The sequence below is a fragment of the Palaemon carinicauda genome, chromosome 1 (assembly GCF_036898095.1).
Source record: "Palaemon carinicauda isolate YSFRI2023 chromosome 1, ASM3689809v2, whole genome shotgun sequence".
NCBI classification, from domain to species: domain Eukaryota; kingdom Metazoa; phylum Arthropoda; class Malacostraca; order Decapoda; family Palaemonidae; genus Palaemon; species Palaemon carinicauda.
In genome coordinates this window covers 91474921-91502843 of record NC_090725.1, presented here as the reverse complement: position 1 = coordinate 91502843, position 27923 = coordinate 91474921, and the positions used below count along the sequence as shown (strand labels likewise).

Here is a 27923-nt window from a genome sequence, read left to right as displayed (position 1 = left end):
ACGAGAAATCACAAATTATTTTGATATTTTGAAACTATTAATCAATTGCATCTTTTCAAGCATTAAGAATCAACACAATATTTTTTTTGTACAACATTAGGAAAAAGGCCACCAGCACATAAGTTTGTTTCTCAATTATTATTGTTTGATAATAAATACTGAATTACGCAGCACTTCACCTTACAATGACGAAAATCAATCAACTTTGCTTGAATACAACAATGGAATACATAAAAAATCAACCATACCTTTTTAGCTGGTTCTCCAATACACATGAGTAAATATCTTCTGGCATCTGCCAAACCTGTTTTGGCTTTAGAAACATTTGCTTCAATAGGTGGATTCTCTTCCAGATAAGATTCAAGTTTGCCCTCTCCAATTAAAAAGTTGGCTAAAGTTTCTGAAATGAAAGAACATATTTTAAGCATCACTTTAATACAAATGAAATACTCTTAAAATTATAAAGATTAAGTCAATTACAGACAAGTGTATACTATACAATACTGTATACAGAAGGTCCTCAACTTACAAACTTACTTGGTTCCAATAAGTTGTTTGTAAGTTGAATTTTGTTACATTTTGGACTAGGATAGACTTAACCCAAATCCCATGCCTATGATTTCCAGCTACAATAGTCAACAGATAGTTGGGTTTTATATGAAAGATATTAGGTTATTACAAATGTCATTTTGCTTACTGTGTTAAATGATACAATATTATTTATTAAAGTATTTCTTTATCTTAAATTAGTTATTTTCAGTTAGATCTGAGTTTTTATCTCTCAATGTTTGTAAGACTAATGTTTGTAAATTGAGGATCTTCTGTATACTGTACATAAATACATATTTGTAAAATTGCATCATTAAACATAGTTTTTCAAAGTTCTTTACACTTTGGTGCACTACTTTGAAATATTGAATAAACTTCCATGGTACATACACATACATATACCAAGGCACTTCCCCAATTTTGGGGGGTAGCCGACATCAACAAATGAAACAAAACAAAAAGGGGACCTCTACTCTCTATGTTCCTCCCAGCCTGACAACGGACTCAACCGAGTTCAGCTGGTACTGCTAGGGTGCCACAGCCCACCCTACCCCATTATCCACCACAGATGAAGCTTCATAATGCTGAATCCCCTACTGCTGCTACCTCCGCGGTCATCTAAGGCACCGGAGGAAGCAGCAGGGCCTACCGGAACTGCGTCACAATCGCTCGCCATTCATTCCTATTTCTAGCACGCTCTCTTGCCTCTCTCACATCTATCCTCCTATCACCCAGAGCTTCCTTCACTCCATCCATCCACCCAAACCTTGGCCTTCCTCTTGTACTTCTCCCATCAACTCTTGCATTCATCACCTCCTTTAGCAGACAGCCATTTTCCATTCTCTCAACATGGCCAAACCACCTCAACACATTCATATCCACTCTAGCTGCTAACTCATTTCTTACACCCGTTCTCACCCTCACTACTTCGTTCCTAACCCTATCTACTCGAGATACACCAGCCATACTCCTTAGACACTTTATCTCAAACACATTCAATTTCTATCTCTCCATCACTTTCATTCCCCACAACTCCGATCCATACATCACAGTTGGTACAATCACTTTCTCATATAGAACTCTCTTTACATTCATGCCCAACCCTCTATTTTTTACTACTCCCTTAACTGCCCCCAACACTTTGCAACCTTCATTCACACTCTGACGTACATCTGCTCCCACTCCACCATTTGCTGTAACAACAGACCCCAAGTACTTAAACTGATCCACCTCCTCAAGTAACTCTCCATTCAACATGACATTCAACCTTGCACCACCTTCCCTTCTCGTACATCTCATAACCTTACTCTTACCCACATTAACTCTCAACTTCCTTCTCTCACACACCCTTCCAAATTCTGTCACTAGTCGGTCAAGCTTCTCTTCTGTGTCTGCAACTAGTACAGTATCATCCGCAAACAACAACTGATTTACCTCCCATTCATGGTCATTCTCGTCTACCAGTTTTAATCCTCGTCCAAGCACTCGAGCATTCACCTCTCTCACCACTCCATCAACATACAAGTTAAACAACCACGGCGACATCACACATCCCTGTCTCAGACCCACTTTCACTGGAAACCAATCACTCACTTCATTTCCTATTCTAACACATGCTTTACTACCTTTGTAGAAACTTTTCACTGCTTGCAACAACCTTCCACCAACTCCATATAACCTCATCACATTCCACATTGCTTCCCTATCAACTCTATCATACGCTTTCTCCAGATCCATAAACGCAACATACACCTCCTTACCTTTTGCTAAATATTTCTCGCATATCTGCCTAACTGTAAAAATCTGATTCATACAACCCCTACCTCTTCTAAAACCACCCTGTACTTCTAAGATTGCATTCTCTGTTTTATCCTTAATCCTATTAATCATTACTCTACCATACACTTTTCCAACTACACTCAACAAACTAATACCTCTTGAATTACAACATTCATGCACATCTCACTTACCCTTATATAGTGGTACAAATCATGCACTTCCATGGTATAGTTAAAAAAAAGTTTTTCATGAAAATCTTAAAGGAATTACAAATTTATGCTTTTGAATACATTTTCTTCAGATTTTATCACCAAAAATATTGTTTGATAAAACTACATGATGTACAGTATTAAATACTATGGCATTAAATATCATAAAGATTATGCAGTCATGATGATAGCCATGTACATTATGTTACAGGGTGTAAGGTATCTCTGTACCCTTGTGGTGAATTACAAAGCTCTATCTACCAAAAAATTGAAACAAATGGTTCCTAATTGGTTAGGTCATATATCAATCTATGCTACACCATTACAAATTCTCAGATTTTAAGGAAAGCCTTTACCATACCTAAATTATGGTCATAGGTCTTATATCTAAATGGTAGATTTCCTCTCACTTCCCTACAATGAACTACCAAATATCTTTAAATAGTGAGAGGGGCTAGCAAAATTCATCTTATAAGAAATTTTCAACTTCATAAAGTTGAAAAGATATTTTTGAAAGAGCATATGGTTTGTACACCTTTCAGCTTTTGTTCTACAAATGACAAAAAGGTTAATCTGAATTTTTGGAACTAAACATTCCATAAACATCTCAAGAGATCTTCTATAACATAGTGTTGATTACTAAGTTTTCAGAAGTGTACTTTATCATCATCCCCACATTGAAAATACCACAATTTTTTCAGGTAATTTGTATGGTTCCTCACTATAAACACCTGATTTCTTTAATAGTAATGTGATTTCAAGGACTTCCAGGACATCTTCCCTTTTAAGGCTTTAAATTGAATTGCCTGATGTTCTTTATTCATAACAAACAATATAGGCATCAATGACCTTCGATGTCGAGATGCGAGAAAACTCAGAATCAATCAGTCAATCAGTGAAAGTGGAATGGCCGTTAAATATTTTAGTGAGGTAATCATAACTACCAACAAGTGGTGAGAGAGCCAGGCCCATCTATTAGTCAGCTAGACACACATTTTTGACCTTAGGCCCAGGACTTGTGGGGTAGTAGAGGCAGGAATTGTAACATAAAGGAATCAGGTTAGTATAGTTAGGAAAAATACAAATTTCTTTGAAATTTGTGATTTGCTGCTACACAAATACAAACCATCGTCCTTTAAAGAGGCGCTCATTCTTAGGGGGCAAGAAGTCCATATGAACCAAAATCTGGCTGCTTAATTTTCCTTGGAGCAAAAAGGTGACGATTCCTGCCAACCTCCTAATAATCTGAGTATGGAGACTACACAGACATTAGGTTAGGCCCATACCATGAGAAATGACAATCAGTTATAAGAAAACCTTTATCCTTGTATATGATGTGTTGTCGAAATGCATACACACCTATGAAATGGGTTTGAATACTTACTATCCATACTCCACCTAGCCTAGGAGGATGGAGGAGACACTACTAAAAAGATCTTGTCACAAAAGAATGACTGTTATGTTATGAAATGCAACAGCAACTGCCATCTGGTCCACCTCATGATGCGCACTACTACTTTAACCCCAAGAGATTATTAGCATTATGAAAAGGAGATTTACCCCCCCCACCCCCCAATGAGTCAAGGTCAACTCTTACAGACCAAATTAAATGTAAGTAATATCTCAGGATACAAAATTAATTCATTCTGAAGTGGTTTTCATAATATGATATTTTCATATAACAAGTCACGCTTTAAGGCATTTTACCCGTATATCGCTCAAATTGTTCCATGCCTTACGAAAATTCCACATTAAATTTAATATTAAAGTAAAACCAAAATGAAATAAAGCCAAATACGTACGAGTTATTCAGTATACCTAACCTTACCGTTAATATCTGTATATGAAGTAAATACAGTATTACAACATAATTTAATAATAAATGAAAAATAATACGAAAAAGACACGAAAATCTGGAACCTAACCTTTCGAGTGAGGTGATGTCCAAAAGCAAAAGTGGCGGAAAAGGAGGGCAAATGGCAGAAAAAATTAACAAATGGCAAAAGCATTAGCACTTAGCTTTACAAAACACATTACGAAATGTTGGAAAACATTAACATAAATTTACAAAAATGACAAATTTGGAAGTAATATGAAAAATTTATAGGTAATATGAAAAATTTATAAGTAATATGCCAAATGCGAAGCTAATTTGTAATTTTCCTAACGATACTAACCTTTAGCTATTTATTAGAGGTATTACTTTCGGCGAAGCTGAAAGGACAAGCCATTAAACTTTAGCGAGGGTTAACTACCCATACCGCTAGAGCAGGGATAGGAAAACGGGGACTAGGGTGAAAAGGAACGAACCTGTGTCTCTTGGTTTTGTTATCCGCGATCGTACCTGGGGCTTCAGCATTAAATCGCTTGGAGCGCGGAGATGACTGTCCCAATAGAAAAATGATATTTTAATTATAAAATAAATTTTTGAATATACTTACCCGGTGAATATATAATAGCTGAGCCTCCGGCGGCTCGACAGAAAAACACACAAAAACTCGCGAGCGATCGCTATGAAGGTTGCGGGTGTGCCCACTAGCGCCAACTATCGGCCAGATACCGCATATACATGTAAACAGACCCAATTTTTCTCATCCCGCTGGGTCTCTATCGGGGAGGAAGGGGGGGCCTTTAATTTATATATTCACCGGGTAAGTATATTCAAAAATTTATTTTATAATTAAAATATCATTTTTAAATATTTAACTTAGCCGGTGAATATATAATAGCTGATTCACACCCATGGTGGTGGGTAGAGACCAGAGTTAATTAAGTTTACAGCGTATATGCTTAGAGTTTTTGACAGTTATATCATAACAAAACCCAAATATATAAAGGTACCTGGTAAGGAAGTTGACTTAGACGATTACTCTGCCTTATTAGTCTGTCTTCCTCACGAAGCCCAGCGATCCTCTTAGGATGCTGAAAGACTCCCAGGAGCTGAAGTATTAAGGGCTGCAACCCATACAACAGGACCTCATCAAACCCCTAATCTGGGCGCTCTCAAGAAATGACTTTGACCACCCGCCAAATCAACCAGGATGCGAAAGGCTTCTTAGCCTTCCGTACAACCCAAAAAACAATATTAAAAACATTTCAAGAGACAGATTAAAAAGGATATTGGAATTAGGGTAATGTAGTGGTAGAACCCTCACCCACTACTGCACTCGCTGCAACGAATGGACCCAGTGTGTAGCAGTCCTCGTAAAGAGTCTGGACATCTTTTAAGTAAAATAACGCGAACACTGACTTGCTTCTCCAAAAAGTCGCGTCCATAATACTTTGCAGAGATTTATTTTGCTTGAAGGCCACGGAGGTTGCTATAGCTCTAACTTCGTGCGTCTTAACCTTAAGCAAACATCGGTCTTTCTCATTCAAGTGAGAATGAGCTTCTCGTATTAAAAATCTGATAAAATATGACAAAGCATTCTTTGACATAGGCAATGATGGTTTCTTAACTGAGCACCATAATGCCTCAGATTTACCTCGTAATGACTTAGTACGAGCTAAATAGAACTTAAGAGCTCTAACAGGACATAATACTCTTTCCAGTTCGTTGCCTACGATCTCTGATAAGCAAGGAATATCAAAAGATTTAGGCCAAGGACGAGAAGGCAGTTCATTTTTGGCCAGGAAACCAAGTTGAAGTGAACAAGTGGCTTTTTCTGTAGAAAAGCCGATGTTCTTACTGAAGGCATGAAGTTCACTGACCCTTTTAGCCGAAGCCAAGCACACTAGGAAAAGTGTCTTGAGGGTGAGATCCTTCAGGGAGGCTGAATGTAATGGCTCAAACCTGTCTGACATGAGGAACCTTAGGACCACGTCTAAGTTCCATCCAGGAGTTGCCAAACGACGTTCCTTAGAGGTCTCGAAAGACTTAAGGAGATCTTGGAGATCTTTATTGTTGGAAAGATCTAAGCCTCTATGTCGAAAGACCGAAGCCAACATGCTCCTGTAGCCCTTAATCGTGGGAGCTGAAAGGGAGCGAACCTTTCTCAGATGTAAAAGAAAATCTGCGATTTGGGCTACAGAGGTACTGGACGAGGACACAGATGCTGACTTGCACCAGTCTCGAAAGACTTCCCACTTCGACTGGTATACTCTAATGGTAGAAGCTCCCCTCGCTCTTGCAATCGCACTGGCCGCCTCCTTCGAAAAGCCTCGAGCTCTTGAGAGTCTTTCGATAGTCTGAAGGAAGTCAGACGAAGAGCGGGGAGGCTTTGATGGACATTCTTTACGTGGGGCTGACGTAACAGATCTACCCTTAGAGGAAGACTTCTTGGAAAGTCTACCAGCCATTGAAGTACCTCGGTGAACCACTCTCTCGCGGGCCAGAGGGTAGCAACCAACGTCAACCTTGTCCCTTCGTGAGAGGCGAACTTCTGCAGTACCTTGTTGACTATCTTGAATGGTGGGAATGCATATAAGTCCAGAAGAGACCAATCCAGTAGAAACGCGTCTATGTGGATTGCTTCTGTATCTAGGACTGGAGAGCAATAGATTGGTAACCTTTTGGTCAACGAGGAGGCAAAGAGGTCTATGGTGGGTTGACCCCAAGTAGCCCAAAGACTCTTGCCCACGTCCTTGTGGAGGGTCCATTCCGTGGGTATCACCTGACCCCTCCGACTGAGACAGTCTGCCAAGACGTTCAAGTCCCCCTGGATGAATCTCGTCAACAGGGAGATGCCTCGATTTCTTGACCATAAGAGAAGGTCCCTTGCGATCTCGAGCAGCGTGAAGGAGTGTGTGCCTCCTTGCTTGGAGATGTACGCCAAAGCTGTGGTGTTGTCTGAGTTGACCTCTACCACTTAGTTTCGAAGAAGCTTTCGAATATCATCAAGGCCAAGTGGACTGCTAATAGCTCCTTGCCGTTGATGTGCATGCTCTTCTGACTTGAGGTCCACAGACCCGAGCATTCCCGACCGTCCAGGGTCGCACCCCAACCCAAATCCGACGCGTCTGAGAACAACACGTGGTTTGGGTTCTTGACTGCTAGGGATAGTCCCTCTCTCAGATTGATATTGCTGTCTCACCATTTCAGGCATGCCTTTACTGGTTCGGAGACTGGGAATGATACCGTCTCTAACGTCTTGTCCTAGTTCCAGTGAGAGGCTAGATGGAACCGGAGAGGCAGAAGGTGTAGTCTCCCTAGTGAGACAAACTGCTCCAGGGATGAGAGAGTCCCTACGAGACTGTTCCAACTCCTGACTGAACAAACGTTCTCTTTTCAGCATTAGTTGGACTTCGAGCAGGGCTTGTTCTATTCGGGTGGCAGACGGAAAAGCCCGAAAAAACTGGACTGCGAATCTCCATCCCCAAATATAGAATAATCTGGGATGGGATCAGTTGGGACTTTTAGGTTGACCAAAAGTCCCAACTCCCTGGCCAGACTCAACGTCCAATGTAGATCCTGCAGACAGCAAAGACTGGACGATGCTCTGAGAAGCCAGTCATCCAAGTACAGGGAGGCTCGGATCCCCGATAGATGGAGGGATTTTGCCACATTCCTCATGAGCCTCGTAAACACGAGAGGAGCAGGACTGAGGCCAAAGCACAGGGCTCGAAACTGGTACCCCACATTCCTGTAAACAAACCTCAGAAACGGTTGGGAATCCGGGTGTATAGGAATGTGGAAGTATGCCTCCTGAAGGTCGAGAGAGACCATCCAGTCGCCTTCCATTAATGCTGTCAAGACAGCCTGGTAGACTTCATCGTGAAGTTTGTCTTGACAATGAACACATTGAGCGCACTTGCCTCTTACGTACTCCTGCAGTGAACATGGCTGCCAGATCATTGGAGCCATCCCTGAGGGACTTGTTCCTGCAGAGAACGTGGCTGTCAGATCATTGGAGCCATCCCTGAAAGCCTTGTTTATGCATGACATAATTGTACAGCAAAACTTCAAACGCTCGAAAAAACTCCTAACAGGAGATGGTCTAGCTCTGAAGTCGACCATAAAATCTTGGAGCGTCTCATGGCCAGGCGCCAGGGAGAGTCTATGAGGTTTGAGAAGTCTATCTGGGCAGAGGCAGGAACTCCCAAGCCGAGAACTTCTCCCGTGTCATATCAGACTCTCGCTCTATAAGCCAGCTTAAAAGTAGGGAAAGCAAAGGCTGTCTCCCCCAAACTCCTCCTGGTGATTAACCAGTCGCCTAGCAAACGTAAAGGTCTCTTAGAAGAGCGAGAGAGCACTAGCTTATGAAACAACGGCTTCGAAGTAGCTAGGCCTAGTGTAAACTCTGACGTTTAGGCGAACGAGGAGCAGCAGTTACAAAAAGATCCGGACAAAGATCCTTAAAAATCAGCATGATTTATTTAAAGTCCATAGAGGGCTGAGCAGCTTTAGGCTCCTCTCCGTCTGACAGAGTCCTCAAGGGAATATCAGTAGGAGGGGGATCAGCAACTTCCTCATCTGAAGGAACCTTGTCCGACAATAGCCGAGTCTCAAGCAAGGGAGAGACCTGCCGTGGTGGAAATGCTTGACAAGCAGAGTCCACACGCAAAGGAGCAACAGTATCAGTCAAGGACGCTATGTCATGTAACTGCTTAAAGGACTGACCAGTAACAACAACAGGTGCGGGAGGACGTTCGACGTCAACTCGAGACTTCCTTGACTGCTTAGACTGAGCAGTCAAAACAACTCTTGACTGCGGTGCTTGACGCTCAACGTCAAAACAAGTCAACTATGCTGGTTGGTGAACGTCCTGAACGTCAACAAGAGCAAGCGGCAGCGGCTGAACGTCCACAAGCGGCTGAGAGTCAACACGGGACTGCATCGAGTGAGGCTCTACAAAACACGATTGACGTGACTTTGTAACGTCAATGTCAACAGGACGAGCAAAGGCTCGTTTGGGCGGCTGACGGCCAAGATCTCGATCAGCTAAGCGGCGAGGATCATCGTGAACCTGCTCAACAGAATAGTCCTCCATAAGAGAGGCAAGCTTATTCTGCATGTCTTGCCGTACAACCCATTTAGGATCAACGGGAATGGTTGCGGTAAGAGACAAGGGTAACATCTGTGACTGCAAAACCTAGCCTACAAAAAGACTCTCGGAGCCTGTGTTACGCTTTTGTTTAGGCGGCGAGCAGTCTTCCGATGACTGCATAGGGTCAGAGCTGTCCTAATGGTTACAACCAGGACGCTGGACCTGTCCTGAAAGGACTGACTTTCGCTTAAAGGGCCTCGAAACCTTGTTCCACGGTTTCTTACGCGAAAAGCCTTCGGATGACGAGGAGAAAATTGTCTCGCTAGTCTTATGGTAGGGGCGGTGTTGATGAGACACGCCTGAAACCATAGAGGGAACGTCTGTTCGCTGATCAAGTCCTCTCGAACCCATAAGTCGTACGACATTACTTCTCCCCTGGGCTTGGGAGCTTGCAAGAGGTCTCGGACTAGGCGAACGACAGGCACGAACAGACGAACCCTCGGTCGCAACACTGATAACACTTTGCGCAATTATCACTTTATCACTACGATTTTCTGTTTTGCACTTACTTCACTGAAATCGAATTTTTCAACAATTCACATTAGGTATGAATAAAACTGATTTCTACCTGAAGCACGCAATTCTACCCTCATCAAAAGGTTATAATTGCGAAATCAGTCGTATAATGTAAGCACATTAATACAAGCAAAAAACAGTAAACATATATTAAGATAAAAAGATCAGTGGCTGGGAAGGACACTAAACACTAGTTCATTCAAAACTACGTTTTCAATCTCTCACCGTACAGTGCCTTGGGACGAGAATAAAAACTAAAAGCGTTTTATCCTTTCTCCCCGTACAGAGACTAGGGACGAGAGTAAAAAACTGACTCGAGAACAACGTTACTCGCTTGGGACGAGAATAAAGATCGGAACGTTCTCTCTTCCTCTCTCTCTCTCCGTCTCTCTCTCTCTCTCTCTTGATTTAGCACCGAAGAGAAGAGCCCACTTACCTTTCGTCAATAAACAGGTTATTTGACCAAAGGAAAAAAATGAAAGGTTTTTCAATTAACAAGTTCCTTTAAAATAGTATTTAAAACATTTAAGTTTGAAAGAAGAATGAACAAAACGTCAGAATCGATTTACTCTTTCTGCAAAGTGAAACCGTGATTCTCTTTCTCTCTATCGTAACGATAGAGCGCAAACTGCGTAGCAGAAATAAACCAAACGTTAGTTCATCTTTGAAACAGTACGAAGACTATTCAAAGAAAATCTTTCATAAAATATCTACTAAAAAATATTCATTTAATAAGTTTTAAATCATTTGCTCTGTAAAAGTTATTTACGATTGAAAGGGCTCAACGTTGTTTAACTTCGGTTTCCAAGTTAGGACCGCCTACTCTCGGATTAGAGGAAGAATAGGAAAGGTTGCATATAAACAAATCATTAAAATTTATCTTGATGTTTATTATAAATGGAAAGCTAATCGAAGAGGCCTAATAAAGGCGGTTGAGATATAAAATATATAGAGGAAAATCTATAATTAATTTATAACGTGATAAGATAATTGCTAAAAGCCTAAAACACACTTCCGTACTAAGGGAAGGGTCGGCCATTTAAAAGTCAAAGAAAGTCCAAAAAACAATCCAAAGTCATCAAAAATTAAATCTATCCAAAAACGAGTTCAAGATTTAAGTTGAAGATAAAACACCTGCACTGCGAAAGCTCAAACCAAAAGGAAGTACTTCACCAAATATGTTGAGAAAACTCCAGGTTATACAGCGAGTATTGATACGTCTTGTCGTTAAGGCCGACAGAGAAAAATTGGGTCTGTTTACATGTATATGCGGTATCTGGCCGATAGTTGGCGCTAGTGGGCACACCCGCAACCTTCATAGCGATCGCTCGCGAGTTTTTGTGTTTTTCTGTCGAGCCGCCGGAGGCTCAGCTATTATATATCACCGGCTAAGTTAAATATTTAAAAACCGTCTAAAGATCTCCTCGAGTAATCCTTGAGATAATGGACTGTGAAGGTCGACTGATTCGACCAGGTGCCCGCTCGAAGGATCTGGCCCACCGCCATGTTCTTCTCAAAAGCTAAAGATGTGCTTAGGCCCCTAATGTCATGTGGCCTAGGAGTACCTGGCAGGGGCAGTCCCTCCTCATTATAGGCCCTGACAATAACCTGTCTCAACCAAAAGGAGATGGTATTCTTCGATACCTGCTTCTTCGTAACACCCGTAGAGACGAAAAGATTTTTGATACCAGGCCGGAGGTGTGCAGTCCTCTCAAGGTACTTTCTAATGGCACGGACGGGGCACAACTTCAAATCTTCTGGATTCCCTGTCTTAGGAATGGCTGGCATTGAGAATCCCTCGAACTTTGGATCCCAGACTGCTGGATTCTGGGTTTTTGCCACGAAAGAAGGGACGAACTTGAGGGAGATTTCTCTCCACCCCTTCGAATGAGAGATGTCGTAAGATAGCCCATGGATCTCTCCTACTCTATTAGCAGAGGCCAACGCCAACAAGAAGACCGTCTTGAGAGTGAGATTCCTGTCTACTATATCCTTCAGTGGTTCGAACGGGGGTCCACTTAACATTTTCAAAACCCTTGCCAAGTCCCACTGCGGCACCCTAGAGGTTTGAGGAGGGCAAGCTTGTTCAAAGCTCCTGGTGAGCATAGAGATGTGTCTAGAGGTGCCCAGGTCGATGCCCTTCAGTAGGAAGACTTGGCCCAAGGCTGCACGTACCCCTTTTATAGCTGGAATTGACATGCCCACTTCGTCTCTGAGATGCACTAGAAAATCTGCGATATCTGGGACCGAAGCTTTGAGAGGCTTGATGTCCTTTGAGGTACACCATTTCGCAAAAGTGGCCCATTTTGCTAGGTAGACTGCTGCCGAAGACCGTCTCAGATAACGTGACATCTTTTCTGCAGTTCCTGTTGAATATCCCTCTTTCCTCAAGAGCCGCTCGATAGTCTCCAGGCGTGAAGGCGTAGAGACTGAGGATTGTCGTGGAACCTTAGAAAGTGTGGCTGCTGTAGAAGATCTGGCCTGTCGGGTAGCGGCCACGGAGGAAGACATGCCAGGTCCTTTATATCCGCAAACTACTCCCTCTCCGGCCACCAGGGCGCTACCAAAGTCATCTTTAAGTTTCGGGCCGCCCTTACTCTGTTGAGCACTTGCCTCATCAATGTGAAGGGGGGAAAAGCGTACACGTCGAGGTTGTCCCATTTGTGCTGAAAGGCATCTTCCAAGGCCGCCTTTGGGTCTGGGACAGGAGAACAAAACACGGGGAGTTGTGCGTTCAGCCTGGTTGTAAAGAGATCCATCATCGGCGATCCCCATCTTTGAATGATGAGCCTGGCTACTTCTGGGAGGAGGGACCACTCTGTGCCCACTATTTGTCCCATCCTGCTGAGACCGTCGGCTAGGACGTTCTTCTTGCCTGGGATGAACCTTGCCGAAATCACTATCTGGTTCAACTCTGCCCAATCCAGGATCTCTAGAGCGAGATCGCACAACTCCTTTGACTTTAGACCTCCGTGTTTCTTTATGTACGCGACTACTGTGGCGTTGTTGCACATCAACGCCACCATGTTTCCCCTTAGAAGTTCGATGAACTGCACGCAAGCTTTTTGGACTGCCTTCAGCTCCAGGACGTTGATGTGTAGCCCTTTCTCCTCATCTGTCCAGGTTCCTCTCGCCGTCTCGTTGAGGAGATGTGCTCCCCACCCCTCGTTGGAGGCGTCTGTGAACAGGAGCATCTCGGGAGGCTCGGTTGCGAAGGGCATCCCCTCGAGCGTATTCGACCGACACTGCCACCACTCCAGGGAGGGTATTGTGTCTGGCAGGACGGGGATTAATTTGTGGGGCGAGTCTACTTGGTTCCAGAAACCCTTCAGGTTCCATTGGACGCTCCTGAGCCTGAGCCTCCCTTGGGGAACGAGTTTCTCTAACGACACTAGATGACCTATCAGCCTTTGCCAGTCCTTGGCTCTCCTGGGTTGTCCCGAAAGGAAAGGCAGGAGGATCCTTACTAGGTTGTTCACACGGTCCTCTGACGGAAAGGCCTTCACTAGTCGGGAGTCCAGTGTAATCCCCAAGTAGGTCATCCTGGTGGAGGCCGACAGATTCGATTTTTCTCGGTTGATCGTGATACCCAGATCCTTGCAGAATTGAAGCAGCCTTACACCTTGCTCCCTCAAAACGCCCTCTGAGGAGGAAAGGAACAACCAGCCGTCCAGGTACCGAATGAGGCGAATACCCCGCTCGTGAGCCCACACCGAAACTGTCGTGAAGACTCTCGTGAATACCTGGGGAGCTGTTGACAAACCGAAGCAGAGAGTCTTAAATTGCAGGATCTGGGCACCCCACTTCACCCAGAGAAACTTCCTGCTTGAGGGGTGGACCGGGATTTGAAAGCATGCGTCCTTGAGGTCTATGGTCATCATGTAGTCCTTTTCCCTCAAGGATTGCAAGGCCGACTTCGGGATGTCCATTTTGAAGTCCGTCTTGCAAACAAACTTGTTGAGGGCTGACAGGTCTATCACCGGTCTCCATCCCCCAGTCGCCTTTTCTACCAGAAAAGTCGGCTGTAGAAGCCTGGTCCCGGATATAGGACCTCTTCCATGGCACCTTTCTCCAACATCGTGGACACTTCTTCCTGAAGGGCTGCCCTCTTCAATGGGTCCTTGGGTGCCAGCCACTCCGTCAGGCTGGCTGGAATCAAAGGTGGAGGTTCCGTTAAGAACGGGAGTCTGTACCCTTCTTTCAGTACGGATACTGTCCAGAGCTCCACACCGTGAGCCCTCCATGCTTGCCAATATCGTCTGAGGCATCCCCCAACCTGAGGCTTGGGCAGGAGTAGGGGGCCTCCCACTCTATCTCCTCCTGGAGGAGCGGCCTGAACGCCCTCTCCTGGACGCTGAATATGCCGTCCTAAAAGAGGCAGACGCTGCTGGGGCTCCTCTACGGGGGGGCTGTGGTGGTTGAGCCCAAGAGGAAGATGGGGCGTCTCTCCTCGTCAGGCTAGGAGAGGCATGAGAAGTAGAGGGTCCATCTGACGTTAACCTCTTGTAGGCGGGTCTCCTCACGGGTTGAGGTCTGGGTGTGCTCACCTCCTTCCTTTTTGAGACCTTTTCCATTAGCTCCTCCAGCTGTTTTACCGGAAACAGGGAGTCACCCCACACAGGTAGGCTCCTCAAAGCTCTTGCCTCTCTGTCCGGGATCTTCCGGGAAAGCTTGGCCAAGATAGTATCCTGTTTTCGAAGTACAGTGAACCCTCGCTACTTCGCGGTTCGACAATCGCGGATTCACCACTTCGCGGGGTTTTCCCATAACCCATATATATATACATATCGCGGATTTTCCGGAAAATTCGAAAATACCGCGAAATCTGAAGACAACCAAATACGATATTTTGTTACCTGTAATTCCATTAATACTGTAATTAGTAATATCTGTTCTTACTGATTGTTCATTGCATTACATATGATATATAATTCAGCACAGAAAGAAATAAAACACGAAAAGAGAATGTGATCATACGATAATTCAGTACTGTATACAGTACGTAGTAAAATTAAATCGAACATGAAACGCAAATCAGATGCAGTCATACCATATTAGAATGGTGTGTACTGTAATGGATGTGCTTCTTTTCCATGAATCTTTTGTATGTATACGTACGTAGTACAGTACTGCATCCAATAATATTCTTTGTTGCAAAAATCACATTTCGAATAAGCGTACGAGAGAGAGAGAGAGAGAGAGAGAGAGAGAGAGAGAGAGAGAGAGAGAGAGAGAGAGAGAGAGAGAGAGAGAGAGAGAGGCGTAAAATAGCGTACGTAAAGCTGTATTATTATTATTGTTATTATTATTATTATTGTTGTTGTTGTTAATAAAATTATTGCTATTATTATTATCATTATTATTATTATTATTACTGTACAGTATTATTATCATTATTTATTATTATTACGGTATTGTACTTAATCTACGTACGTTCGGTATGCGCGGGGCATCTTCTATGAGTAGGTAACCAACGCATCATAGTACTGTAAGACGGGTTGTGATTGGTTCAAGCGCTGATAGATGACGAATCAGAACTCAAGTTTTGTTATCTAGCCTGTGATTGGTGTTTTGCCCGCATCTCCTACCCGCAGCATCAAAGTTCTCGCGGGGCTGGATCGTTCACTCTCTGTTACCGCGTATCGCTGAGTAGACGTTCTTAAGTGTGTGAATCTGTGCTGTGTGCGACTTTTTTAAGTTGAACTTTTTGTTACTGTAAATCCTACTGTACAGTGAACCCTCGTTTATCGCGGTAGATAGGTTCCAGTCGCGGCCGCGATAGGTGAAAATCCGCGAAGTAGTGACACCATATTTACCTATTTATTCAACATGTATATTCAGACTTTTAAAACCTTCCCTTGTACGTAGTACTGTTAACAAACTACCCTTTAATGTACAGAACATTTAATGCATGTACTACAGTACCCTAAACTAAAACAGGCACAAATAGTAAAGGTGATTTTATATCATGCATTTCCTAAACATGCTAAAAAGCACGATAAAAAATGGCAACCAATGTTTTGTTTACATTTATCTCTGTTCATAATGTAGAAACAAACTGGAGGTAGAGCTTTGCTTATTACCCAGACATATTTCCCATACTTTTCCCTTAGAACTACATCACATCTTCCTACTTTAGATATATAGATATATATATATATATATATATATATATATATATATATATATATATATATATATATATATATGTGTGTGTGTGTGTGTGTGTGTATATATATATATATATTTATATGCATACACATATACATACCTACATATATACATAAATACATGCATACATACATATATATATATATATATATATATATATATATATATATATTACTGTATATATATGGGTTATGGAAAAAATCCGCGAAGTGGTGAATCCGCGATGGTCGAACCGCGAAGTAGCGAGGGTTCACTGTAATGGCTCCCAAGCGTTCTGCTTCTCTTAAGGCTGGTAGTGAGCCTAAACGCCACCGAAGGATGATGACGATAGCTGAGAAGGTTACGCTTCTCGACATGTTAAAAGATGGTAGAAGTTACGCGGCCGCCGGCCGCCATTTTGGCATCAACGAATCTACTGTTCGCTATATCAAGAAGGACGAGGCGAACATTAGAAAGACGGCTGCAATCACCTTTAGCAGATCAGCAAAGCGAGTCGTTACAACGCGTAATAAAACGATCGTACGCATGGAAGGTGCTTTAGCTGTGTGGATTGCCGACTGCCGGAAGAAGAACATAGCGTTGGATACGAACACCATCCAAACAAAGGCTTTGAGCTTATATGAGAATTTTGCTGCAAAGGAACCTAAAGACGACGACGGCAACAATGCTGAAGATGATGATGATGCAGATGATCCTCAACCAGGGACATCCACTGATTCCCAGCCTCAGAAACGTTTTTCCGCAAGCAAAGGATGGTTCGCGAAGTTTCAGAAACGCTTCGCCCTGAAAAGCGTTTCCCTGCATGGGGAGTCTGCTTCCGCTGACACTGCCGCTGCTGAAACTTACGTGAACCAGACGTTCAAGAATATTATCGCCGAAGGTGGATACAAGCCGGAACAAGTCTTTAATATGGATGAGACTGGCTTGTTTTGGAAGAGAATGCCGTCGCGAACTTTCCTGTTCAAAGAGGAAGCCAAAGCCTCTGGCTTTAAAGCATTCAAGGATCGCGTTACCCTCGTGATGTGTGGCAATGCTGCTGGATTTTTGTTAAAGCCGGGGCTTATTTATAAGTCGAAAAATCCTCGCGCTTTGAAAAATAAAAATAATCTCCTTCCCGTGTACTGGATGCATAATCAAAAAGCATGGATTACGAAGATGCTGACCTCCAACTGGTTCCATCAGTGTTTTATCCCGCAAGTCAGCAAATATCTCTTAGAGAAGGGCTTGCCATTCAAGATCCTTCTCCTTATGGATAACGCTGGTGGACACGCAACTGACCTGTCACATGAGGCCATTCAGGTTGAGTTCCTGCCACCCAACACCACGTCATTAATTCAACCGATAGACCAGGGGGTTATCAGGGCGTTCAAGGCCCTCTACACGAAGAATACCTTGGCGGACCTCGTTGCGTGTGTGGATGCTGCCCAAGATGACGAGGATGAAGATTTTAACTTGAAGGCGTACTGGCGGCAGTACACCATAGCCACGTGCCTGCAGAATATTCAGAAGGCACATCAAGAGATGAAACCTGCAACCGTGAATGCGAGCTGGAAGAAGTTGTGGCCCGATATTGTTTACGACGACAAGGGATTTACTCCGTCGGAAATCCAACACTCTGCAATACGCAAATCTGTGCAGTTGGCTGCCATAATTGGAGGTGACGGGTTTGGCGACATGACGACTGAAGACGTCGACGAGTTGTTGGACTGCCATTCCCAGCCCCTAACTGACGCAGACCTCGAAGACCTGACGAAATCGGCAAGTGAGGAAGAGAGTGATACCCAGGAAGAGACCCAAGAAAATATCGAAGAAACGGGCTTAACATTAGAACGGCTTGCCAAGGCCTGCAACCATGCGAAGGAGTTGAAAGAAATGTTGCAAGAGTGGGACGAGGATATGGTTCGCTCGATGCAATTCTGCAACAAGGTTGATGACATAATGACTCCCTACAAAATGCTCTTGGATCGAAAAAAGAAGCAGCGGCAACAACTTCCGATCACAATGTTCTTCCAGCCTCGCAAAAAAGAGCCAGTTCCTCCTGCTAGTACGCCTTCGGAAGAAATTGAAGTTTCCCAGGAAGAAGTTGAAGAGGTGTCCCAGGAAAAGACACCTCCGTCTGAAGAGACGTAAAATACTATCATTGGCTGCACAGTAGAACACATCATCAGCTTCATCATCATCATTTCTACTGTGCAGCAAATTCATCGCCATCACCATTCAAGTTTCTCTTCAACTTCTTTCGTGGTGAGTACAGTACTGTAACAATCTTTATTTTTTACTTTAATATTCTTACTGTACATTCTAAAACTGTATTTGTGCCTGTTTTATAGTTTAGTACTGTACGTACTGTATGCATTAAGTTAAAGGGAAGGTTTTAAAAGTCTACATGTTGTAACCTATCATATTTTTTTTTTTAAATTTACATTTACGTACGTAAATCAATCTCTCTCTCTCTCTCTCTCTCTCTCTCTCTCTCTCTCTCTCTCTCTCTCTCTCTCTCTCTCTCGTAAATTGTTTTCCTGCTTTGCTACGTACAATACTGTATAATTTATATTTGTAAGGTAACATATTTTGTAAATGCTTTTACTGTAAATACTGTATGTACTGTATCATTATTTATCACTATCATCATGCGCGTTAAATGCCTTGTTTGTTCTGAGCGTGGTTGTTTACTGAGCGTACACGCCGTCGTTTCAGGCGGCGTCATAAAGAAAAACATTTCATTTGGAAGTCCTAAGAAAAATACGTAAACTAAAACATTGGTAATAAACAAATCAACATACAGTACTGTATAATCAATATAATCGATGCAAAAAATAACCTATACATATATGTGTACTGTACACTAAATGAGTTTGTTTCTTCATTATGATCAGAGATGAACGTAAACAAAACATTGGTTGCCATTTTTTATCGTGCTTTTTAGGTGTTTAGGAAACGCATGATATAAAATCGCCTTTAATATTTGTGCCTGTTTTAGTTTAGGGTGCTGTAGTACATGCATTAAGTGTTCTGTACATTAAAGGGTGGTTTGTTAACAGTACTACGTACAAGGGAAGGTTTTAAAAGTCCGAATATACATGTTAAATAAATAGGTAAATATGATGTCACTACTTCGCGGATTTTCACCTATCGCGCCCGCGTCTGGAACCTATCTACCGCGATAAACGAGGGTTCACTGTACCCAGTTCGCTGACAGGGCAAGAGACTGATAAGTCAAGAATTTCAAGGTCTTGCCCCCGGAGATGATAAGTTCCTTCAGGAGGTCTTGTTGCTCCGGGTCCGTCAAGTCGTAGGTGGCCTGCACACCTACCAGAGTGGAGGCCCACCAGTCCAACCAGGAGGCGACGTGTACCAAATCTTTGGACATTTGAACCATCATTGCAGCCTCCGACTGCGAAAAACAGGGAGTTTTTCTGCTGCACGGGGGCCTCCATCAACCGACTTAGGCTGGACCTCCAGGAGTCCTCGTCGGCTGGAACAGGTTCTTCAATTCGGTATGCCTGCGTATCAAGCCTATCACTCTGCGATATGCCGAGTCCTAGGTTGGGGAACCTTCCCTGCCGTCAGCAACACCCTCTGCCTGATTCCGAGGTGCCGGGTCACCGGGCACTCCCATCGGGCGCCGCGTCTGGCTCAACGAGCACCTCCCTGCGGTGGTAGCGGTCTGCTCCGACGGAAACCTCCGCACTAGGTCCGGGTGTCGGGACGGGAATCGCCGTGTCGGCGAGAACTACCGTCCGTAAAATATCTTTGGAGGACGAGGACGCGGTTTCCGTGGGCTGACCCGACGGAGGAAACCGTTCATGTGAGTCCAAGGGCCGAGCCAGCTGTGCTGACCCGACCAGGCTGCCAGTCCGAAAGCATGGCTCCCCCCGCTGGGCGGGTTGAGCCGGAAGCTTCGCGGTCTTACGCCTGCCTGAAGAGGCCTTCTCGCTTTGTTCCTTGCGAGGGTCATACTTGTGGCTGGTCGAGGGCCTTCGTGGCGAATAATCCCTGGACCGTCGGCTTGGAGAACGCTGAAACTCGCTCCTGCGGGGAACGAAGACCCATTCACCATCAGGGGACCTACTCTTCCTGTACTTCCTCCTCGGTGACCTGGATCGTTTCCTACTACGGTATACCTTGAGTGGGACCTTGAGCGGGAACGCCTACTCCTGGACCTCTTCCTCCGCCGTCGGCGCCTCCTCCTCGCTTCACCCTCTGAAGAGACCGAAGAACCGCCCTCCGAAGATCCCGACGATACTGCATAACCCGATCGACGGACGGGAGCGGGGGCCACGGAGGTCTTCACGACCTATTGAGTTCCAGAGGTCGAGGGTTGTAAAAACGAGTCCGGAACCGCCGTCAGAGGAGCTGGAAAGGAGGTCGGATGCACTACGCTTGGGAACCAGGTATCTAGGCCATCTTCCATCCGTAACGGGGACCTACCTGGCGTTTTCGGGAGCTTCCACCCGAAGGGCTCCCCTACCGTCGAGTCTAATCTCTCCTGGACGCTATCAGCCGCTGAAGTACCTGAAACACAGGCCCAAGACGCGGGCGAAGTGACAGGCACAGCCTTACTCCACATGGGGTCATCGGAGGAGACGTGCCCCCCAATCAAAAGGGCAGTGTCTCCAGAACCCCCAGACACAGCACTATCAGGCCCCCCCCCCCCTAGCCTGTGAAGGCCCAGCAACCCCCACATCATGTAAATTAGACTCTTGGGGAAGAGCCCACGGCACTTTCCCCGCAACGGACTTACCTCGTCCCCTACCCTGGGTAGGGGAAGAAGAGACAGAAGCCCCGTCATACCGTCCACCTGGCGACGGTAATGGCTAAGAGATGCTTGACTTCCTGGGAGATCGTTTAGATGATTTCTTCTTCTTTGTGCTATAACGCACCCACTAGATTTCATTCCAGCTAACACACTCCGAGCACGTATCCGTCAGCGAACACACTCTGCCTCTACAGGAAGAGCAAATGGAATGCGGGTCCACCTCCGGCTTGGAAAGGAACGTTGCACACGACTTCCCGGCTCTAGGCCCAGGACAACGGCGGGTCTGCTCCATCACAACACAACCACAAGACACAGGCACGAAGGGAATAAATAAGGAAATCACTTGGGAAACACAAGGGAAAGGAGTGAACACGCGAGAACACAAGGGAAATGCACAGAGATACCACGCGGTAACCACATGGGACACACGAGTCGGGACACTAAGGGTCGCAAGAGAATGAGAGCGGCGTGATGGTATCACGACGCGACCAGAGAACTTACTGACGAGCGAGACCCAAGCTAACGCCGACCTAGCTCAGGACTACCCTCAGGGCACGTTCTCCTTACTCCTGGGTTAGTCCCCTACAGAAAACGGAAGTAGGGTAGACTACACAAAACTCTGGTCGGTTGAGAGGAGATTCCAGGTAACTCCTAAGAAAGTAGTTCGAGGTAAGTCTCTATGTTGGAACAAATATTCTTTTCAAGGTACCAAATTAGTCTTGCATTGACCATCTTCTCCATTATTTTACAAAAACAAGATGTCAATGCAATAGGTCGGTAGTTTGCTGCTAAAAAATGACAAATTCGGAGATAATTTGTATTTTTCCTAACCATACAAACCTTAGCTATTTACATAGGGTATTACTTTCGGCGTAACTGAAAATGACAAGCCATTAGATTTTAACGAGGGTTAACTACCCCCGCGCTAGTTAGCAGGGGTAGGGGAGGGGTAGCTTGCTACCCCTCCCCCCTCACACACCGGTGAAATGTCTCACTTCACTTAGAGGTAGGACTTGTCTTGGGGGACAGGGCTTGGGGGCAAATATGTGTAAATAGCTAAGGTTTGTATGGTTACGAAAAATACAAATTATCTCCGAATTTGTCATTTGTTCCGTAACCGAAATACAAACCACGCTATTTACATAGGGTGACTTACCCCTTAGGAAGGGTGGAAAGTCCCCAGCCTTACTGGCTTTGGCTTACCCGGGGACTCAGAATCCAAGTGAGCAGCACTCGAGAAAAGGAGTCACTGCACCTCACACGTTCCTTGCTCTGCAAGGAACGTGTGGCCTACATAAGCTTGTGTGTGAAGGAATAAAGTGTGACACGTCCTAGGCAGTTGACCTGGAGTTCTTTAGACAGAACTCTAGGTTAGGACGTTCCCAATACCACCTCATCAGGGTATGGGGGATGCGACAGTATTATCTTAATACTAGGAACACAAGGAAGCATGGTTTACCTGCAGAGGTTTGAGGTCAGCTATGCAGAGAACCCAGGATGCTGCTTTCCCCAAGAGAGAGGAGGATGAAGAAAGTAGTAAGGGCCAAACATACTTCTTTCGTTCATGCAGTCTAAAACCGGGTAACAATGCCCTCAACCTTCTGCTACCTGTCCAATAAGGAGCCTGAGATTAGACCAGCTGTTGTATAGCCACCACAGGGCGATAGAAAACGTATCGATACTCCTGTGGGTCACGTCCTGCAGGTAGTGGGCTGTGAAGGTCGTTAAGACACTTCCAGACTCCAGCTTGTAGCACCTGCGTCACAGAGTAGTTCCTCTTGAAGGCCAGGGGCGTTGCGATGTATCTGACATCGTGTGCTGTAGGGCGACGTGACGGAGGCGGGTCTGGATTCAGGTTGAGATGAATGACCTTGAATCCGGGCTGAAAAGGCATTCTTGGTGGCCCTCCCCTGCGTCCTTCCTGTGCTCCCAAACCGGGCTTGCACGTGAGGACGAACTGCAGCTAAAGATAACCCCTCCGGTTCCTAACTGGCAAGTAGGAGAAGGTCTGGGTCATCTGTTACAGAACGGAGACTCGAAATCTTGAAGGAGTCGAACCGAAGGTCCGGGACTCCAAGATTCTGAGTCTAGTAACCAACTCAGGGACGATCCTGAATGTTACCTCCCCTTATCTTCTTGAAAGGGCGACGTCGTACGAGAGGCCAGAGCAAGCAGGAGCACCGTCTTCCAAGATGGGCGACGATTAGAGGCCTGACGTAATGGTTCGCAAGAAGATCTCTTAAGGGTCTTAAGAGCCCGAACCAAGTTCCATGGAGGAGGTCTCACTTCCGACTGGGGGCAGGTAAGTTCGTAGCTTCGTGTGAGCGAAGAAAGATCCAGTGGGGAGGAAATGTCTATTCCTTTCAGCCTGAAGGCCAGGGTAAGGCTGAGCGATAGGCTTCACCGCCGAGAGCGAAAATCGAATTTCCTCCCGCCGATAAACAATAACTCCGTTATTGCTGGAGTAGAGTTATCAAGGGGAGAGGTACCTCTCCCATGACACCAACCACAGAAGACTCTCCACTTCGCCTGGTAGACCCCTGCGGATGACTTTCGCAGGTGACGAGACCTCCGCTCCGCGACTGTTGCGGGGTGCCTCTTTGTGAAGAGGTGCCTTATAGTCTCCAGGCGTGAAGCCGAAGCGATGCTACGGCTTGTGATAGATGTTGCAGTGTGGTTGTTTGAGTAGCCCGTGCCGTGGGAGAAGCTCTCCCAGGAGTTCCGCCAGGGGATGCAGAAGGTCCGGAAACCGTTCTGCGAAAAGTCGCAGCGGAGCTCTCAGGGTCATCGATAGGTTGACCGACAATCTGGTCTCATTGAGCCCCCTTCTCAACAGACAAAATGGTGGGAAGACGTAGGCGTCGATGTTGTCCCACCATTATAGGAAGGCAGCTTGCCAAAGAGTCTTGGGGTCTGAGACTGGGGGGTAGTACAAGGCTGTCGCGAGCAGGTCCCCCAGGTCAGGACTTTGCTGGTTACTAGGGGCCAAAGACCCCCAGGTACTCTCTATCTGTGAATCTCTGCTCAGATTGTCGGAGAGCACATTCCTTTGCCCGGAATGAAGGGAGCCGATAGTGGTATGAGTGGACATCGGTTCATCTCAGTACCTCTACTGCAAGATGCGAATGTTATGAAAATGTACCTCCCTACTAGTTGAAATACGCCAGTACCGTGGAGTTGTCGCTCACGGAGTGACTCGCCAAGGTCTGTTGGAACTGTTGAAGGGCCAGACTACGGCCTTTAATCCTAGCTGATTGATGTGGAGGTACCCTTCAGGTTCTGACCATAGGCCTGATTCAGAACGTGGCCCCCCCCTTTTTTGACGAGTCCGAGAACAGCATTAAATGCGGGGAAAGGATGAGAAGATCCACTCCCTTGCAAGAGGTTTCCGTAGGTCAACCCCCATTGCAGGTCTAATCGTTCCGCTGGGACCAGAAAGTCCGGTGAATCGTTGCTTTGATTCCACCGGGACTTGGGCCGCCTAACAGGGAACTTATCCTAAGGCGACCGTTCAGAACTAGACGGGTCGAGGAGGAAAGGAGACCTAGGAAGCGTAACCAAGATAGGGCTGAAAGCTCTCCTTGTCTGAGGAAAGGTTCTGCGACTCTCCTCAGCCTTGCTACAGTCATCTGATGAGAAGGCTTGGAGATAAGAGTCAACATCATGCCTAGATATCCCAGATGTTGAGATAGAAGCAGAGAAGACTTCTCGCGAATTACCATGATCCCTAGGTAAAGTCCTGGAAGCTTGTCTCGGTGTCGAAGAAGGTCGATTCCGAGACTACCGGAGTTAGCCAGTCCTCCAGAAAGTGAAGGAGGCGGAAGCCTGCTCCTGAGTGGCCATGAGGATATCAGGGTGAACCTTCTGGTGAAAACCTGCGGTACTGTGGCGGGATCGCAACACAACCTCTTGAACTGGTACATCTGTTGTCTAGGACTCTAGGCTAAATTCCAAGTGCTTCCTGGAAGACGGATGGAATGGGATCTGGAAGTACCCGTCCTTCCGATCCAGTGCATAAGAAGTCTTGTGGTCTCGCTACAAGTCTGATCGATTCTGCTGTTCCACGCTGAACGAAGTTTGTTCGACAAACTTGATCAGAGCTGAGTGGTCAATGACGGGACTCCAGTCTTCAGATGCTTTCCTTACAAGAAAGGGTCGACTGAAGAAGCGGGGGGGGGGGGGGGGGGAGCCGTCGACGGCCCTTTGGAGGGCATCCTTCTAGAGCATGGCCCCTTCTGCCCGAAGGGCTAGCCCCTTGCCGCTCCCATGGCATAGAAGCTCAGCGACACTGGATTCGCTGTCAGTGGAGGTAGAGATGTTAAGAACGAGGCGCGATATCCTTGGCTGATCATGGAGATCGTGCAGGAATCGGCACCGGGATGCTGTTATCTGAAAATGTAACTTTAGGCATCCCCCCAGTGGGAAACCTGCAGGGGGGTTGTCAATCCTAGCGTTTGCGGACTCGGCCGCTCCCTCTAGGATTATAGCCTCCCCGGGAGGACTTCCCGTTATTCTTGTCCCTGACAGGAGGGAGCTGCTATTTGTACACCTTGTCTTAGCTGCCGGAGCCGGTTCCGATGGCCTAGGCTGACGAGACTGTATGTTGAGGCGCTGGAGGCTTGCAGGGTCTTGAAGTAAGCGCCTTTGGAGGAGTGAATCGAGATTCGACTTTCTCCACACACCAGCTGTCCATTTCCCCGTCCTTGGGCTCAAACAAGCTCTTCCCAAGGATGGAAGAGTGTCTGAGTTTGCCGACATCCACGGTTGGGACTTCTGAGAGGAACCTCTCGGTCACTGCATCTCGATGCTCCAACATCGCGTTTGTCCGCAAGTTCGAAACTTGGCGACGGAAAACAATGGTACTTGTGCCCAAGAGAAGGAAAGTTCCCATGATCTTCCTGGAGCTTCCTTGTACAAATCCTCGGGTCGCAATCGGAGAGGGAAATGCCTGGTAAGCCCCTTCCACAGAATGGCGGAGATGAAGGGCTAGACCAGTCACCCCCATTTGATGGGGCCTGCCTGAAAAGAAGGAGAAGAATGTTGCCCAGACACTTCTGAAGATTCTTCCTGCTCTTGCACGCGCCATGCTTTGCGTTCGCGGGGTGAAGATCGTGACGATGATGATCTGGAAATACGCGCTCCAGAAAACTCGCCAGGTAGCCCGTGTCGCGAAACCCGATGGGAATCGCGATCGAAAGCGCCCTGGCGCTCGCGTGATGATACATTCGATGGTTCGCGCGCGGGCAGCGGGCGAGTGGGCCCGTGTATCGTTGGTTCGAGCGCAGGCGAACGTAAGCGTGCATGCGCACAGGCGCGCCGGCGAGCGGGCGCGTGGGCGTTGGTTCGCGCGCAGGCGAATGTGGGGGCGCATGCGCCCGGGCGCGGCCATAAGAATCAGTAAGGGTGTAGAACCAATGATGAGGTTGCGCGCAAGGGCGGGCACAGGAGACTCTCGTGGGCGCGCAGGCGCGCATAGACTAGAGAAGATCGTCGGCGAGGAGGTGAAGGAAATCTTCTTGCCTGCGCCCAGATCTGGTAGATCGTGGGCGTGAGGGCGAACGTTGGCGCGCATTGCGCACGTCAAGAAAGAGCACATATATGAGCGCTGGCGTACAGTGAAGGAACAATCTCCTTGCCTGCGCCCAGATCCGGAAATCGTGGGCGCGAGAGCAAACGTTGGCGCGCATTTGCGCACATCAGGAGCAGGGGAATCGTGGGCGTTCAGGAGACCGTTGGCGCCCATGGTGTGGGGCAGAAAAGGGAGCGCAGGTGTGTGACCAGATCCGGAGATCGTGGGCGCGAGGGCGAACGTTGGCGCGCATTGCGCACATCAGGAAGGGGAGCGCCGATGTGCGCTGGCAAGCAGGCGATCGTGGGCGTTCAGGAGACCATTAGCGCGTAGCAGAAAAGGGCGTGCAGATGTGCGCTGGCGAGCTGAAGAGAGCTGGCGCACAGAAGGTCTCAGAAGCACAGGTGCGAGGTGGCGCGCAGATGGGCGCTAGCGACCAGAAGATCTACGGCGAGACTGAACTACAGGAGATCGTGGTCCACAGCAGGCAAGCGCTAGAGCGCTACTGCGCGCGAACGCGCAGGAGATCGTTGGCGCGCAGGTAAAACCTGGCACTTAAGGGACTTACCCACATTGTGGAATAAGCACCCTTTGCCCCGAAGGGACCGGTGCCCGTTGGAAACGGGGTGCGTTGGCGCCCACAGCGCATCTGCGTCCAGGAACGGAGATGAAGACTAGAAGGTCTGGCAGGAGTCAGAGATCGCAAACGATCTTCCGAGGGACAGAGAAGCAGCTGCAACGGTCGGTACTCGTCAAGGAGGATCCTCTGCGGAGAACGTCGAATGAAGATGACGACCTCGGACAGGAGCACCATCCTCAGACCTCCGAAGAGGAGTCTCTGATAGTGAACTCCCCCGAGGGGAAGAGTCACTTGCAGGAGAGACCGTTGGCATCAGCTGTCCCCGAAGGAAACTGAGCCCTCAGCAACAACAGCAGGAGGAGTCCTCCGAAGAGGAGTCTCTGTGGTGAACTCCCCCGAGGGGGAGAAGCACTCGCAGGAGAGACCGTTGGCATCAGCTGCCCCCGAAGGAGATTGAGCCCTCAGCAACAACAGCAACAACAGCAAGAAGGAGACCTCCGAAGAGGAGTCTCTGTGGTGAACTTCCCCCCGGGGGAGAAGCACTCGCAGGAGAGACCGTAGGGCTCAGCTGCCCCCCGAAGGGGACTGAGCCTTCAGCAACAACAGCAGGAGTTCTCCGAAGAGGAGTCTCTATGAGTGTCCTCCCTCGCGAACGAGAGAGGAAACACTTCGTAGAAGAGACTGAAGGAGGAGCCCATAGGGTCGATGGGTCAGCAAGTGACCTAAAAAGAGCAATCCTCCAAAGAGGGGCTCCTGCAGCTGCTCAGCCCCTTGAGCGTAGCTGCAGGTGCGACCGCTCAGCACC

General features: G+C 46.7%; 1 protein-coding gene across 1 annotated transcript in view; it reads right to left on the bottom strand.

Moving 5' to 3' along the window:
* LOC137649879 (tetratricopeptide repeat protein 7B-like) overlaps positions 1-27923 on the bottom strand; it is a 72986-nt gene that overhangs the window by 24804 nt on the left and 20259 nt on the right. The window contains exon 2 of the mRNA XM_068382823.1: positions 249-400. Coding sequence (XP_068238924.1) covers positions 249-400 — 152 coding nt within the window. The remainder of the gene's footprint in view (positions 1-248; positions 401-27923) is intronic.